At 41.7% G+C, this 17,855-nt stretch overlaps 1 protein-coding gene across 9 annotated transcripts in view; it reads left to right on the top strand.

The window, feature by feature from the left end:
* Positions 1-17,211, top strand: part of Stard13 (StAR related lipid transfer domain containing 13) — a 482,586-nt gene extending 465,375 nt beyond the window's left edge. For all 9 annotated transcript variants that reach the window (XM_046454058.2, XM_058582528.1, XM_046454060.2 and 6 more), the window contains 7 exons: positions 2,171-2,369; positions 7,292-7,502; positions 8,102-8,216; positions 9,110-9,331; positions 9,855-10,072; positions 13,366-13,542; positions 14,705-17,211. In XM_046454058.2, the coding sequence (XP_046310014.1) occupies positions 2,171-2,369; positions 7,292-7,502; positions 8,102-8,216; positions 9,110-9,331; positions 9,855-10,072; positions 13,366-13,542; positions 14,705-14,822 (1,260 nt within the window). In that variant the 3' untranslated portion in view covers positions 14,823-17,211. The remainder of the gene's footprint in view (positions 1-2,170; positions 2,370-7,291; positions 7,503-8,101; positions 8,217-9,109; positions 9,332-9,854; positions 10,073-13,365; positions 13,543-14,704) is intronic.
* Positions 17,212-17,855: the final 644 nt, after the last annotated feature.

The following is a 17,855-nucleotide window of genomic DNA, read 5'->3' as shown; positions in this document are numbered from 1 at the left end:
TCCTATGAGCTCAAAGTCAGAACAAACAGCTCAGAGCCTGCCACTGGAGAGCCCCAGACGTGTCTAAAATAATTAAAATAACAACATTTGCCGAAAAGAGAAAGAAACTTGGAATCTGAACAATACAAAGAAAACACCTTTGGGAAGTGTATGTGCATGCACATTAGTATGGACCTAGAAACAGAGCTTGAAGGACACAGTAGACAAGAGGAACATGCTCAGCAATTTAAACATAAACACTCTTTTTATAGATCTGATCAATATTTCTCTGCTGTTTAAAAAACATAGGAATTCTTCTCAAATGAAATAATACCAACTCACATGAGGATAAATATTTGTGACTTACACTTAAGAATTCACCTTCAGAGCATTCAGATTCTGAAAACTCCCATGCAGCACAGTTCTGTGATGTACACAGTCCTGGGCCTTCTTCCAAAATTAAAAACTCAAAATGTAAACAAACGCAAGATGCATCTCACTTCAATAATCACCCATCTGATATCTTATATTTTTCTTTTGACAATGCATGCTTTCTTCTCATGCACTTTGATGAAACATGGAGTAGTTGCCAGATAAAGAAAGATAACTTTTATTTAGATTCTTTATGGAGAATAAGCTAAGTATAGCAATTTTGCATTTTCTAGATACTTCAATCTTTAAGAATAAAAAAAAAGTATTGAAGGTTTAAAGTGATAATATGTCTGAATATCCTGACCTGTGAAATTAGGGTTAGGATGGTAAGCCTTGGAATGCAAAGAAATATTGCTAAGATTCTGTTTTTGTGACCGCAAAAAGCAACTCTGTATAATTTCCCCTGTGATCCATGCAGCTGACATATATAAAAACCTGAGTGTTCTCTAATGGCCTGGAGTTCTTCCTTTGCTTTAACTGCAGTTTAAAAGAACTGGGGTTTTAGGGCTGCTCTCATTTATAGCAACAATCATGAGAGCCTTTGTCAGACACCTGAACTTGGGTCAGGGCCCAGGTGTGATCTTGGCACACAGAGGAGCTGGCGAGACAACCATGCTCATATTTTCTTCATTGCCAACTCTGGTGCCACTGTCTACCATCCAGCCACTTGGGAATGTTCCCACCTTGCTTTGCATAAGTGGGCCAACCTCAGAGCCACTGAGGAATGAAAGGAGTAGAAAATAAAGATTGAAAAAACTGAGTTTTGAAAAACTTGATGCCCTCCAGGCATTTAAAATGATCAGACATTCTTTCACTGTAAGCCAGAGCTCCCAGGAAAGCTCAGTTCTTTTTATGGATGGAAGCAAGTCCAGGGTGGGGAGGGCTTCTCGAGGGCCTGAGCTTAACCTGCCCAACCAGGCCAGGATCTTCACTCTTGCAGTGAGGGCTCTGCCTACCTCACTCATCCCTATTCAGGCCATTATTTTTTGGTTTCTTATTTTTCTGTTTATTTGTCAAGCAGGGAGGTGTTTAAGTCCTAGAGGTGAAAAAAGACTGACATGATCATGTCTGAATAAAAGCCCCCCAATTGTCATTCTCAATAGAGGGGTCTATATACAAAACAAAGTGGAGTAGTAAGTGCCAGGCATAGGAGCCACATACATCATGGTGCCAAGGATTAAGCAAATAAGACCCTAAATCAAATTATGTACTTATAATAATATTTTCTTGCGTGGGCATATTCCCTATAGACTTCTCTTCCAAGGGGTATTAAATATGGTTGCTTATCTTGGACCCTTCCTTCCAGCAAGCACCTTACTCCCAGGAAAATTTTCATTGCCCAGACTTTCTCAAAATCCCCATGAAAGTGTAAATGCTAAAGGGCAGGGAATTTTGTCTACTCTGCTCCCTAATGACTCCTAGCAAAAGAATGCCTGGCACATAGTGGATGCTTAATCACTACTTTTTGAATAAGTGAAAACAATATTGACATCTACAGTGTACCAGAACTCTACGGGTCACACAGCAGCTTCACATATGTTTTCTCATTCAGTCTCCACAACAGTCCGGGGCAGTGGGGTCTTATTCTTATCTTCACTTCACAGGAGAGACATCATTGTTCAGCTTTGCATGTAGTAGCTACAGGAGTATTCAGAATTGTGAATTAAAATGCAATTTTAGCTCATTCAGTTCTGGTCCCAAGCCTTCTGGTGTCAGGGAAAGGACAGCCCAGCTAATGTGTCCTGATGGCTCATTTCAGGTGGGTCTTTTTCGCAAGTCAGGAGTGAAGTCTCGAATCCATGCCCTACGTCAGATGAACGAGAACTTTCCTGAGAATGTCAGCTATGAAGACCAGTCCGCTTATGATGTGGCAGACATGGTGAAGCAGTTCTTCCGGGACCTCCCTGAGCCTCTTTTCACCAACAAACTCAGCGAGACCTTCCTCCACATCTATCAATGTAAGTGGGGGTCGTACCAATCAGTGTTCTCATGTGCATCCAAACCATTTTTTTAAAAAACCCTATAGATTGAATTTTAACACATGAATCCATAAAGAAGGGTGTAAAAATTATAGCCCTAATCTCCTCTCCAGAAATAACCTTTGTTCAGAGTTTGGTGTAGAATCTCCACAACATTTTTTATGCACCGGAAAATATCTTTTTGACATCAAAATATTTCTTCTCAATAGAGCTTTCTTGGTGTATGATCTCAAACTAACTTTCAATAATATACTTTCAAGAAATTTAAAATGATAAGGGGACATGGTCAAATTTATTTTGTATTTGGGTATTTAGTAAAACATTTAATTTTTTAAAAAATACACATTTTCTTGGGATATAGGAAATTTAAAGCTGAATGTACTAAAATAATAGAAATTTTTTAAAAAGCAGATATATTTTAATTGGTGAAAAGCAAGCAAACCAAATCAATGCTTCAGCTGAATGCAACTAATTCATATTTTCACTTGGAATTTTTTTAAAATAATGTTAAATCAATAGTTCTCAGAGCAAAGCCACTATAGTTAAAATAATTATTCAAAATAACAACTGCTGATTAAAAATCCTATCCTGCCAAAGGTAATTGTAAAGGGAGATTATTAGAAACAAACATGTAAAGCCAGGTGCAGTGGCTCTCACCTGTAATTACCAGTGACTTGGGAGCATGAGGCTGGAGGATCAAAAGTTTCAGGCCAACTTGGGCAACTTATAGAACCCTATCTCAAAATAAAAAAGAAAAGCAAGAGGGTTGGGAATGTAGCTCAATGATAGGGTGCCCCTTTATTCAATCCCCAGTATTAAAGGAGAAGAAAAGAAAAAAAGAAAGATGTGAATCTTTTCTAGAAATGATAACATTAGGACTATGGATTGCTTTCATGGCCTAAGTCCCTATTCCTTATAGTGGGGGACAAGAACAGTTGGCCAGTGGACTTTCGGTTTACAGCAAAATATGCCTAAAATGGGTCTTGACATGGAATTGACCCAATTTGAAGATCCCCACTGTAGGGATTTCTGTACTAAATATGTTTAAAGAGTGTATAATATTACAAATTCAAAAAGGATTGTAATTAGTACCACTTGTAGAAACAGAATAAAGTGGTGACCCACTAAATAAATATTATTTTCTCCAAGTGAATAGGTTAAGTTGAAATAATGATACACATTGCTAGAGCCTAAACACAGGGTGTTCATGAAAGGGCTGCTGAGAGGTCAAACACCATTTTTCAGTTAAGCCTCCCTATGACTTGGAAGTATCCCATATGAGTCTTGACATTTAATCAGGTCTGGGGCTGAAGTTGACACTAGTGTACATCTAAGGCTAGATTATTTCCAAGAGATAAATGTCTTTGGCGCTTTCTGAGATATAACCAAAAAGCCAGATCAAAGCAGGGCTTTATTTTAGCTGAGCAAACATTTATGGAGTGGGATTTATGGACAGGGTGTGGTGTGGAGCGTGGCAGAGCATATGGATGCTGCCTGAGACTCACACTCTGCTCTTAAGGATCTTACAACTTAAAGAGACAAGACATGAACATAAATGACTGCAATACAACAAGGTGGGAAAAATAACACAAAGACAAGTCCAAGAAAGCTGAGATGAGTGATGAGGACTTGGAGGAAGAGAAAATGACACCCAAAGGTTGAGATATGTGAGGAACACATGCTAGATGAAGCAAGTGGCATGAGCATGTGTCAGAGCAGCTCAAGGTTTTGTCTATCTGTCCTGCAGGGGTACTAAATGTACAATTTTTCAGATGACACTGATAAATTAGGCCAAGATCACACAAGGAAAGCATTGAAAATTAGAGCAGAGGTCTGTATTTGATCCATTAAGCATTGGGGAACCTTCAGGTATGGTTGAGGGATTTACCAGTTATGATGCTCTCTACTGCAAAAACAACCAAAAGTCCAACAAACAACTGTTTAAACAATAAGGACATTGTATTGTCTCACTTTACAAGAAATCAGAATTAAAACATTGCAATGTTAAGTAATTCTGCAACTCAGTGATGCCAGGGCAAAGTCAGCCTCTCTTGGCTTCCTTTTGAGGTCACAATATGACTGCCACAACTTATAATTGTCATGTCTTCATAAAATCACATTCAAAGGCAGGGAGTCCTCCTTGGGCATTTTTCCTTTTTATCAGGGAGATAAATCTTGCAGAAGCTCCTAGCATGCTTTATGTCTTCTTCTCTAAGTCAGACAATGAAACGAGGAATGGGATTATCATTTTTTGGTTTAAGCCAACACAGTTCATCCCTGAACAGAATGTATGTTTTCTTAGGAAGAAAGGGATGAATGAATATTGAGTATGTAGCCAACTCTGAGCTTGCCACGAAGGTGAAAGTTCATGAGGACTGTTCTTTTGATCCATGAATGTGGAAGTGGTGTGCAGGAGGTATTTCATAGGCAAGAATGGAGGGCAAGAGAGCTGACGCACTAATGGAGGCTCTGGATTACTTACTGTGACTTCCAGCAGTGAGACTAGAAACTGGAAACAGGACAGTCCATGGATAGACCCTGCTGTCAAAGATTCCAGAGGACTCTTAGGGGAGAGAGGAACAGTTCCCCTCCCAGTTCTCCAGAGAAGTTCTGTTTTTCAACTGTGTTACTTCTTGGACTTTCATCAGATGATGAACATAAATAAGATGTGGTGTGGATCCTGAAGATATTTTAATCCCACCAGTCTATGAGAGGGGAAAGGATGGAGAGATTAAAGACAGCCCTATAGTTGTATGACTCGACAACGGAGAGAATGTGGACAGGAAGAGAAGGGGAGCTCACTTGTGGGGAGAAAGAAGAAAGGTGTTCAGAATAGAGAGGATGCTAAGAGTGAAGGACTGATGGCCACCCACCTGGCTATAAATTCTCAGCACTTAGAAAGGCAGATCTCGAATGGTCTCCAAAGAGCCAAGAAAGGCAGGAACCACAGCAGTGTCATGTGTAACCGAAAGGTCACAGTTGAAAAGGTTCACAATGATTGTGAATTGAGGGATTAGTAGTTGACCTTCTCAAGCCTTTTTAGTAGCAAATAATGTATAGGAGATATTTTCTGAGGGATAAAAGAACAAGTAGGAAATTAAATGTATAAAGATGACAGATGATTCCTTTAAAATGATGGTATAGGAAAAAAATCTTGGCATGGAATAAAAAAGCTAAACTTTCGATGACATCTTACCTATAGCAGCATATTTAAAAGCAGCTTAGTGGCTCAAGCTAAATTTATAATACTGTTACCCAACTTAAAATCCTAAGTAGTACCTGTTTGAACACAAGCAAGAAAAGAGGAAGTGGTTTTGCTATCATTTAAACAAAATAGCTCTTCTCCATAAACCCAGGTTTATCTTGTACCAGTACATAATAGATTCCATAGGGTGGGGATGGGTTTCAGCACGCTGAATGCAAGGTCACACTTTTCCAGAAATTTGGGTTTGCGGCCTGACTGGAGCCAAGAGTCTGGTCATCTCTGAGATATAAATTCTTTCTACATGATGCTGGAGAGGCACAGGAGAGTCCGACATAGACAACCCACAGGGACCACGAGTCTTTTGGCCATTCAGGACCCAGGCAGAGGTCACACATCGTGGCCCAATCTGGAGCAGGAAGCTCCAATTTCTTTTTAATCATGCACCCCTACTAGTGGTAAAAAGCTGTGTATATTTATTCATCTTAATAATACTGTGTGATATATGATTTAGAGTGCACATTATACGGCAACTCAAGCAGTATTTATAATGGACAAGAGAAAATATAAACACATTTGGAAGTTCTAACATTTTCTTCTCATACCTCAAGGGATTGTCATGAGCACACCCTGCCCCTGATCCCTTGGGAGTACAGATGTCCTAGTGTGGAGACTTCTGCTCCAGAAAGCAGCCTTTTAATAAGGACAGCAGTATTAACTGAAGTGAGCTCCTGACTATGTCAGTAAATTAAACCTAAAGGATCATTAAACAAACACAGCCAGGGGGCAGCAAAATGCAGCACCTAACACCCATTCACTGACTTTCCATGTAGTTCACTTCATAATGTCAAGTTAGTTCCCTTTTAAATCTGCATAGCCAATGCCCACCACGACCACTACCACCACCACCACCACCACCACCATCACAGGGACCACCCTCAAGAAGAATGAAACTGAGAAGGGCTGTCCATTCCTTATAACCTCAGGGAGCCTAGTTCCTCTTCCCCAGGCAAAACCTCTATTCCATAATCCCCCAAGATTACAGGACAAGTGACAGTGAGTTTCTACCCAAAGTCACTGAGTACCTCTTCCCAACCAAATCCTGGTGACTTCCAGGAGCAAGGAAGGGAAGAGGTACCAAGCTTACCATCAAGCCTCTGACCTTCTGGGAGTGCCCCAGGAGGCGCCAGCTGGATACTATCACTCTCGGTTAACTGTGGCCATGCTGGCAGTATGATCTGGCTGCTCCATGGGAGGTGGGAAAAGGTCAGGCTGTTGTCCTATCACTCAGTGACTTTCAAATCACGTCCTGTAGAGCCCTGAGCATCCTAACAGGTGCTTCCAAAGCTGTCTGGTGAGGAGGATGGGCAAGAAAAAAAAAAAAAACCAAATTGGCAGAGCTTCAGTCCATTGCCAACCTTGTCTACTACAGAAAAATCAACTGAAAACAAATGACCAGACTGATTGCTCAGAGTGTGAAAAGCCAGGATAGGGGGGTGTTACTTTCTAAGTATGGCTGGGTCATTCAGACCACAGCTCTGCCTCTCACCTATCTTTGAGGCCTAAGCCATTAGTTACTTCTTTATGCCATTAGTTATTTGGTTTTGGTGGTTGATGTCAGGAAGTGCAGATTACACACTCTGCTGCTAACTCTTTCGGAGGCCATTGCTCTAATGACTTGGTGCCCACTTTTCCTCAGACGTCCCCAAAGAGCAGCGACTGCAGGCTGTGCAGTCCGCCATCTTGCTGCTGGCAGATGAAAACAGGGAGGCCCTACAGACTCTCCTTTGCTTCCTAAATGACGTCGTCAACTTGGTGGAAGAAAATCAGATGACATCCATGAACCTGGCTGTGTGTCTGGCCCCCTCCCTTTTTCATCTTAATTTATTGAAGAAAGAAAGCTCTCCAAGGTAAGTTTTCCTCAACAACCGCAATCCCAAACCAGGCCACCCCCACAATTCATAAATAAACTCCTCTCATGCTAGATTTCAACTTGAAGATTTGTCAGCTCTCACTTTATAATCAGAACATGCTCCAAAACGACCTCATTCACGTGACTCAGGTTCATGGAATTGTCAAAGTAGTATTGAAGAAGGTCAGTTGATATCCAGAAAGCCTGAGGAGTTTTGTTTGTAACAGTGGGAAGGAGGGGAAAAGTACACAGAGTTGTATTTTACGATCTTTAATTTTGAAAGACTATATTTAAACAAGAAAAACAAAACTCAGGAACATGTAGTTGGGTGGTTTCAAACTTTAGAAAAAAATTGATGCATTTCTCCTCCCACAGCTCTTCCTGCCCTTGTGTTTTTCCAAGGCTTTGGTTGTGAGCTCTTGGGCTGTTAGTCTGCCTTGGAATATCTAAGATGTGTGGTCATTGTTTTTATTTGGAAATGAGAAAGCCTGGGCTCTGGATAGCATCTGGGGATGAAGAGAAAACAAAAGGGATGCGCTCAGTATTGTGAAAAGCTCTTTGGTTTGTGATCTGCTCAGCACTCACATTCAATTACAGAGTCATCCAGAAGAAATATGCCACTGGGAAGCCAGATCAAAAGGACCTCAATGAGAATCTGGCCGCAGCTCAGGGTCTTGCCCACATGATCACGGAATGCAACAAACTGTTTGAGGTGAGCAACAGGCTCTGCCGCCTTCCTCCTAGCTCTTGGAACTAGATAAGAAGCTTGGAATCCTTGCTGCGTTTATGGTTTATGTCTGTTTGTTCCTGACCTTATGATGACAATAGTATGCTCCATAGCTCTGGGTTTTGCCTCCAAGAAACATGAGGAGCGAGCTATACAGTCCAGGCTTTGATAGAGACACTTGGAGGCACTATGGTGATGATTTTTTTGTGCAAACAATTGCATCACCTTCCGTTGTCAGGTTCAAGGCCAGTAAGCCAATTTTGTTATATTTGATTTTACCTCAGGGCTTGATTAGGCTCCACATCTGTGTGTGTGTGTGTGTGTGTGTGAGAGAGAGAGAGAGGAGAGAGAGAGAGAGAGAGAGAGGGAGTAATGACAGCTTAGGAGTAAAGCCACAGATATGCCAAAAAAGTTAAGTGAACAAGACTTCTGACATATTTTCTGTAGTAAAATTGGCATTTTTCAATGGGAAGAGTGTACTAAAAAGGTAAAGCTATTTCTAAGTCGTTTTTGATGTTTCCTTCACAAGTCTATTGCATTAAGTCTGTTCACAGAGTAGAATTGCTGGAGCTCACATTTTGACAAACAGAATAAAAATAAAATAAAAAGAAAAGAAAAGGAAAATGGAAAGAATGAATGGGAAGTCATAGAAGTGTTCTGAATAATAAATATAACCTCAGAAACATATTTGTATTTCCTGACTTCAGGAAGGCCCCTCCCAGACTTGGCAGTGATCTTAGAAAAACATCTAGCCCTGTGACCCTTGGCCCATTGCTCAGACCTCGGTTGTTGATGAAATGACTTTGCTTCCTCTAACCATTAGTCTCAGCATTTCCCTTACCTCAGTGTGTTGCTCCTCTGTGTACCCCTTGCTTCAGGTCCCACATGAGTTGGTGGCCCAGTCTCGCAACTCATATGCGGAGGCTGAGATCCACGCACCCACCTTGGAAGACTTGGGGACGCAGCTGGAGGAGAGTGGAGCAACTTTCCACACTTACCTGGAGCATCTTGTCCAGGGCCTCCAGAAAGAAGCCAAGGAGAAGTTCAAAGGATGGGTCACGTGCTCCAGCCCCGACAACACAGACCTCGCTTTCAAAAAGGTAATCTCCCATTAGCCACATCTAACAACTGGGGATTTGTTTTTGCTTACAAATGGCTGCTCATCCATAGGACTCAGCACACAGGTGAACAGTTAAGACATTTACTGTTCAAAGACCCTGTCTAGAGACTGCTCAGCAGCCCTGCTGCATGCAGTCAGGAGTCCAGACCATGGTACCAACTTCTGGATCCCAATCCTATCTCTGTCAGAGCTGTGTAATGTTGGGCAAGTCACTGCCTCTATTTTCCCATCTGGAAAACTGGACATTCTAAGAGAACCACAGTCAGAAGGGGGCTATTAACAAGTTAAATATGCTTAGAACAGTGCCTGGCACACAGTAGGCACTGCGAACGTTGGCAATTATCCTTTTGATTGTCATTATTATTCTTAAGCATAAAGATTAAATGGTGTGTAGCCTCGCTCTCCATTGACATGATAAGAGATTGTTTTTAAACCCCAGGAGAAGTGGGGCAGGTTTTTGTGGGACCCTGACCTCTTCAGTTTCCACTGGTATCTTTCCCAAGGTGGGGGACGGGAACCCCCTGAAGCTGTGGAAGGCGTCTGTGGAGGTGGAGGCACCCCCCTCAGTGGTGCTGAACCGTGTGCTGAGAGAGCGCCACCTGTGGGACGAGGACTTCATGCAGTGGAAGGTGGTGGAAACGCTGGACAGGCAGACAGAAATCTATCAGTACGTGGTGAACAGCATGGCCCCCCATCCTTCCAGAGACTTTGTGGTTCTCAGGTAAGCGTGACTCCGGGTTTTATGATGTCCTGTTCCAAAAGCAGGACGAGAGCTGCAAATTTAAGCACTGCTTGGAGTTCTACCACCTAAATCCAGCCTCTGCTGGGAACACTAAGCCACCTCTCATTTCCCGCAGTGAAACCTGACTTGGCCGTATTTATGCCTGACTTCCTGCTTCTTTACCCAATTTACAGCTCTGCTCGAGCTCTCTTACAGCCCCTCTCCTTGTGGAGCACAGAGTTTATTAGGCCATAAATATCATTCATTTCCCCAGAACAGAGGCCCCTGAATAGCTGCTGTTTGTCCAGTTGCACTTTCTGCCAAATTATGCAAATCGAATCTGATTGGCTTTTCTCCTGATCTTTGCCTTTCTCCCCAAGGAAAAGCAAGTCTTCATTAGGTGAAACTCTAACACAGGAATGTGTATAATTTCAAAACCCTTCTGTCTAACTTCAGATGTTCATGACTAATTACCGTGCCCGGAAACCTTGGCACAGCCCTGCAGGTCTGCAAATGCTGAGACACTGGACTTACAATCAGATTTCAGGGCCTGGCAAGGCTTGGTGGGTGTTGTGCCTGCCACTGAAATATTGTTTCTGATTGATTTATGAGTTGAGTTCCAGACCCCTGTTCCCTGGGCTTGGAATGAGATGCTGAAGCAACAATAGGAAATTCGCACAGAAGTGCAATATTTCATCAGAAAGAACAGATTGAGGATATTAAAGAACCTGATACAATGTGATTAGATCAATATATTCTTTTTATTAAAAAACTAAGCAAACCCAGTCTCTTCTCACAGATCATCAGTGTAAAAGGAATCACTAGTGAAATTCCCAAATGTGTATTTAAAATGGTTTCTTTATGAAACTAGTTTCAAGAGCAAACCAAGGGTTACTTTTCACATGGGTTCTTTATTCCTTTGGTATTGGTCCTTGAGCCCTTAACTTTTAGGGGTGAGTTTTCTCTAAATATATGTGTGTATCCCAGTAACCTTGGGATTCTGGTGGAGAATGTGGGTGACTATAAGGGTGGCTTATTACCAACAGTTGTTGGGACATTAGTCATCTGTGGAGTTGAATTTCAGCCTTCATCCTCACAAGCAGAAAGTCGAGTGGTTGTCCAGGGTGCAGCCAGAGGAATGGGCCTTGCCGTAGCATGCCTCTTATTTCCCTGCAGAGGAGGGGGAGGGGGAGCCCCTGCATGGAACCTCCCCCATTCCACCCGTACAGCAACCCTGCCAGCCTGCCATTTATTAGTGTGTCAAAAATTATACCTCATGCCAGGCACTGTTCAGCCTCTGAGGATGCCCAGGTGAACACAACAGACCGGGTCCTGATCTCTCAGGATTTATATTTTACTGGGGAAAGTGGGTTGATAAATAATAACAAAAAGGGGTATGCTTATTTATCCTAGGTGGAATAAATAAGAAGGAGATGGTAAGGGTGGAATTTTAAATATAGTGGTCAGGGTCATGTCTTACTGCATGGATACAAGACTTGAAAGAGAAGTGAGTGGACCATGACACTCTGGAGGGGAGCTTGGCAGTTAGAAGGATTAACGATGATGCACCAGACCTGGTTCCTGCCAACAGGAATTCCTTACGTTTATGACACAGGAAGGTGGAAACTGACAGGTATGATGAGGAAGTGGCAGGGTTGAGATGCACCCTGTCTTCAGAGCATTTGCCCATCTGGGCTGGCATGTGTGAGGTTGGTCATCTCAGGATCACCATGGTTACCTCTCATTTTATAACCATCTCTAGCTCCTCAAGAGCTACAGTGAGAGTTACTGAAGCTTTTCCCGTCTTAACCCCACAGATCTCTAAGCCTGTCAGTCTTCATTATTTATCATATTGCCATGCATGAAAAGAAAATGATCATAGCCCAGGGGAACTTTCTGAGCATTTGTGTCAGGCTTGGTTACTCCCAAGTTCTGGTTGTGTGTCTTCATTTATTTTCAGTTACTATAATAAAATATCTGAGCCTGGGTAATTTATAAAGAGTAGAGCTTTATGGAGCTCACAATTCTGGAGACTGGGAAGTCCGAGAGCATGGTGCCAGCATCCACTCAGCATCTGGTGAGGGCCTCCTGCTAGGCTGTGGCATGGCAGAAGGCATCATGTGGTGAGACAGAGAAAGCATGCCAGAGAGAGCTTGCTTCTATGACACAGCCAGTCCCTCAATCACCCTTTGATTCATCAATCAATTAATCCGTGAATGGATTAATCTGTTCATGAGGGCAAAGCTAAAGATCCCACCTCTCAACACCACTGCACTGGGGACCAAGTTTCCAAGACACGAAAATTTGGGAGCACGTAAAAGCCATAGCATGGCACATATCTAATAGCTTATCTTCTTCATGTGGTGGGATGGGTGAAGTCACAGATGAGACCCCTGAGCCAGGGAATAGGAGCCGTGAAATGAAGAGTAGGAGTTATAATACAGTCTGTTATCACAGATCTCTATGGTGGAAGGGGAAGTAAGAGGTGCTTACCTGGATGCCCTCATGGTTCCTGACTCCATGTACAATTATTTTCCAAGTAGTAGCCCCACTGAGTTTGAATAACTCCCGGGACAGGGAATTCAGGGCCTCGCAGGGCAGCCGGTAACAGCTGCGGGCAGTTCACACAGTGAGTGTCCTCCATACTGAGCCAGCATGTGCCTTCCTGCTTACACTTCTTGGAGTCAAATCAACTATGGTTATTTCCCCCCAACCCAAGAGCCACTGAAGCATTTGGAGAGAATCAACAGGCCCACACAGGGTTAGTTTTCTTCTAATTAGGCACCAAAAAATCGTTTATTTAAGACTTAAATCACCTACTCCAGGAAGCCTCCCTAGTTGCCTCCTCTGACCCCCTGCGTCATCCCAGAGCCCCCCCGTGCAGAGCAGCATCAGTGCCCTCACCAGGGTGTTTTAGAATTGTCGGTGTCTCCTCCTGCCATGTGTGTCTTCGTGTCCCTGTGGCTTCTCAGGGCCCAGCACATGGATGTCTCTGCAGATGAATGGAAGAATTGAGGGAGTCCTAACTCCTAAACCCTAAAGTCATCTCTTCATTAATGGGCAAGAACTCCCCTTCCAGAACAGGGCCTCAGTTTGGGGTTCCCAATGCAGGTCTGAAAGCCTCTGAGTCTGAGAGCTGAAGCTTATGGAAACCATTAGCTTAATCCAGGTAACTAACATTGGAATTTGAGCCCATGTTTTTGGCAGGAGAATCTAAGTGTAAACCTTAGCTCTGTGTTCAGGTTTCTCTTTCTCTCTTAACTGTAACTGATGTGTAGCTTGTTTTGCTCCAGGACCTGGAAGACTGATTTGCCCAAAGGAATGTGCACCCTGGTGTCCCTCTCTGTGGAGCACGAAGAAGCCCCACTCATGGGTGGTGTGCGGGCTGTGGTGATGGATTCTCAGTACTTAATAGAACCATGTGGTTCTGGCAAGTCCAGACTGACCCACATCTGCAGGATAGACCTGAAGTAAGTGGCAGCTCCTGAGCATGGCAGGCACGGGTCTCAGGAGCATTCTTTACACACAGCTCATTCACCAGGGCCTTGTTGTGATTTCTAATTTCACTACTTCTTTTCCTCATTCCCATTAACAGACTTCTACAGATGATTGCATATTCCTCCTCTATTTCCTAAAATTCTAACATTTCTCCTCCTGTCCTTTGCTCTTTTTTATTGTTTCTAATTTACGTATTCACTTACTTTTAATTAACAAGCAAAAATTATGTATATTTAGTGTGCAGCATGATATTTTTATGTCTGCATGCATTGCTGAATCACTAAAACGAGCTATTCACATATCTATTTCCTCATGTTCTTATTTTCTATGATGAGAACACTTAAAATCTACTCTCCTGGCAGTTTTTGAGAATACAAGACTGTTATTCATGGTAGCCAGCATGTTGGTCTCTTGAACTTGTTGCCCCATCTAAAATGGAAAGTTTGTCTCCTTTGATCAACATCCATCTCCTAGCCCCTACCTTACCCCAAGCCTCTGGTACCCACCATTCTACCCTACTTCCATGAGTTCCACATTTTAGATTCTACATAATAGTGAGAATATGCAGTATTTGTCATTCTGTGCCTGGCATATTTCACTTAGTGTAATGTCCTCCAAGTTCCTCCACATTTCGTCACAAATGACCAAATCCCTTTCTTTTTGAAGACTGAGTAGTATTCCATTGTATGTGTAGGCCACATGTTCCTTATCCATTGATTCACCAGTGGACACTTAGGTTAAATCCAAATGTTGCTGTTCCCTTCATTTGGTTTTGTTTTGTTTGTTTTGTTGTTGTTGTTGTTGTTTTGTTTTTTGAGAAAAAAAACAAACTTAAATTCAATCCCTTCAGGGAACCCAGCATACTGAGCTAAGTTCTTGGTGGAGGTAGATATAAATTTAGTTTTCTGAGTAAATTCTAGATTCAGTGTGAATCTTCCTGGTTTAACCCAAGGAGTTGGTATAATTTATAAGCAGCTGATGGCAGAATGGGGTCCTCAGATCCTCAAGGCAGCAGCCCTAAGTTGTTGCACATGTCCTTGTGACCAGAGCCCAAGGACAGCCCTGTCTACCCTACAAATTGCTGTGATTTGGAAGAAGACATCCCAACTCCCTTTCTCGTTTTTCTCCCTGCAGAGGTCACTCTCCAGAATGGTACAACAAAGGCTTTGGACACCTCTGTGCAGCAGAAGTTGCCAGGATTCGAAACTCTTTTCAGCCCCTCATTGCTGAGGGTCCAGAAACTAAAATATGAGTTTCCCCCAGTGTGACATCAAACTCAGGGAACAGGAAGCTAAAACAGACATTTGTGGCAGAGAGTGTGAGTGTGAGAAAGCGAGCAGGAGAGAGGCGCCGGTGAACGTGGTTAATCGTTAAAAATGGAAACACTGCGAAGTTGGAATGTTGGAGATGCAAGAATTTTCTGAGAACTTTTTCAGCCTTCCTGGAGATGGCTACATCCCTACTAATATAATATTTTTTAAAAAATCAGAACATGTATCTATGCTACTTAAAATGAAATGGATTAGTCCTTATGCATTGCCTAATTTGCTATTTAAAAGCTTCTAAGAAGCATATTCTTAACTGTAAATAAATGTACATGTAGCATTTGTACATATATGTGTATATCTCTATCTTTCTGTATATATATGTAAAATATTGATTTTATATAGAATTGTCTGACTCCGTGAGTCCCTTCCTCACACAGCTCTTCCCAAGTTTCCCTGGCCCCACTCCCTACTGGCCCTTAATCTAAGCAGAGCCCGCTGCTAACACCAAGGTGTGAAAATTTATCATCTGTCAGCTTTACTTGATGTCTAGCCAAAGATTAGCTAACCAAAGGAAAATAGCATTGAAAGGTTCTTAAGCATTTTGCCAATTTGTTTCTGTTGTTCAAAAACCGAGAGTGGAGTGCTGGGACAAAGCACGAGAAGGAATCCTTACTCCTCTTCAAAGCAAAGCAGTGGGTGAGAAGTTATTGCCAAAGTCTAGATTTCAAGTAGCATCTGGCAGTTTCAGTCAGTGCAATGTCAGATGGACACCAATGACCAAATCAAAATCAATACGCCACCCCCCAAAAAAGGGCTGAATATCATATCATACCTTTTCATATTCACAGAGAGAGACTCTGTGTTGTCTCAAGTTTTCATAGACGTTTCCCATAATGTAATTAAATGTTCTTCTATTTGACCAGTGGCCTATGTGGTCATAGTTAATTGGCATTTCATTACCAATGTATTGCACTGAATTTACTCTGGACACCAGACAAAGGGAGATGACGGTCACTCAGGAGTCCTGGATAGTCACAGCTTCAGGGAATTTATATTTTGCTATATGTGATATTCTTAAAATATAATTCATTAAAGTCTTGCAATTTGAAAAACAGGGTTTTAACTAACATAAGACCAAAACTATATTTTAATTAGTTTTAGAAAATATAAGCAAATATATTAATTCTATGTTTCTTCATTAGCCAACTCAAGCTGCCTATGCATATGACCCCACCTTATTTATTATTGTACAGACTAAGCAAATTAACTTTTTCTTAACCATTTGCAAATGGGTTTAAGTTGGCTTTTTTTAATTATTGTAATACAACTCTAGTCGTAAAAATAACTTATTGTGCTTGGTTTAAAGGAGATTTTCTGTGGTTGTCTATGACAGAGACGGATATGATTTAGCAACTGATATTGGAGGGAAAAATGACTGTTTTCAGGGTTTTTTTTTATTATAAGCATTTATGTGATGTCTTCTCTTATAAGAGATGTGCAATTGTCTTATTGAGAGGAATAAAAAAACTCTGCATTTGGTATGGTGCAAGGAAAATCATGCTAGGAATTTTTCATTCCCATGTCTACTTAAGATGGTGGCAGCAAGCCCACGATTTACCATTTGGGCAGTTCTCTGTGAGCAAGACAAATATGCTTCTACCATGACATCTTAAATTTAATCATATATCCAAGATTACTTTTTATGCATCGATAAGATCATTAATGAAATTTAATCTAGCTAAACACTGGTCCTGCTCCAGAGGTAGGACACTGTGTGTTTGGAAAATAGAATAGGCACACCAGAATGAATGGCATCATATCGCACAGGGCAGTGCTACTCTAACTCTAGCCCACACAGGAATCACCTGGGGATCTTATTAAAATGCACGCTCTGACTTAGGCAGTCAGGGGTGGGCCTGACATTCTGCATTTGTAATGAGCCTCAGAGATGCCACGCTTGGAGTCCCAGGGACACACTTTGAGGAAAAAAGACTTAGAGGATACTGAAAACATAATAAAAACAAATATGATTGTACTTCTGACATCCCCCCACCCAATTACTTGTCTTTTAGTTTTTATGCACATACTAATCACATCACCCCTGTAATAACAACATGGTGCATCTTTAAAATAGAGGAAAAGGGCAGGGGGGATGAAAAGAAACTGCATCAAGCTTGTTTGTCAAATACTACAGTATTTTATTCATCATTTTCTTGCCAATGGAAATAAAATATAATATTGCATTTAAATATTTATTTATACCTCATGTATATTTTTACCTCAATTGTTGGTATCAATCATCGACTGTAAATAAATAATTGCCAAAGCAAATAAATTTATATACATTAAATATTTCCTATTTTCGATAAAATACATGTTGATTTTCATGCTTCATTCTAAAAGTGGAAAACCTGCTCCAGGAGGAGGATTTCTCCCGAAGGGTGTACCATGAGCTTGACTCCTGGTGTTGTCTGTGGTCAGTCTCGTCTCCAAATGCAAGGATGTTGTTATCAGCAGACATTCACTAGCAGGTTAGACACTGCCTAACCTGAGTTGAAGGTGTTAAAGTGATGGGTAGGGTTATCACACACACACACACACATTCAGGTATAGACATAGAGAATCTGGAAGTTATAAAACATACCGATAGTGGTTTTTTCAAGTATTTAGCGAACTCTTTACTACATTTTATTTTTGTTGAGTAAAGACTTTATAAAATGATGGAAACGGCACCACTAGGCCATGAAGAATAGCCACAAGTGACTCTGAGCTCCATCCTTGCATTCTTGAACTTGTGCCCTGTAGATTTTACTTCTAAAAAACAGCAATGATAACCCTTGGCCAAGTAAACAGGCACCCCAAACAGTCTCAGCCATAGATTCAAAAGCCACAGCAGCCCCAAAGACCATATGGCCCCATAAAAATTTTTCTGTCTCTGCTCTTCACTCATCTCCTATGCCTTCTCCGTTACTTCAAAGTTTTGCTTTCATAAGCAAAGGAGGAATTCCATGTTCCCT

Source organism: Marmota monax, unplaced genomic scaffold, assembly GCF_021218885.2.
Source record: "Marmota monax isolate L192 unplaced genomic scaffold, Marmota_monax_Labrador192_F-V1.1 WCK01_AAM20220418_F8-fsc00011, whole genome shotgun sequence".
Taxonomy (NCBI): Eukaryota; Metazoa; Chordata; class Mammalia; order Rodentia; family Sciuridae; genus Marmota; species Marmota monax.
Note: the sequence above shows the minus strand (reverse complement) of the source record. Positions and strands in the feature narration are given on the sequence as shown.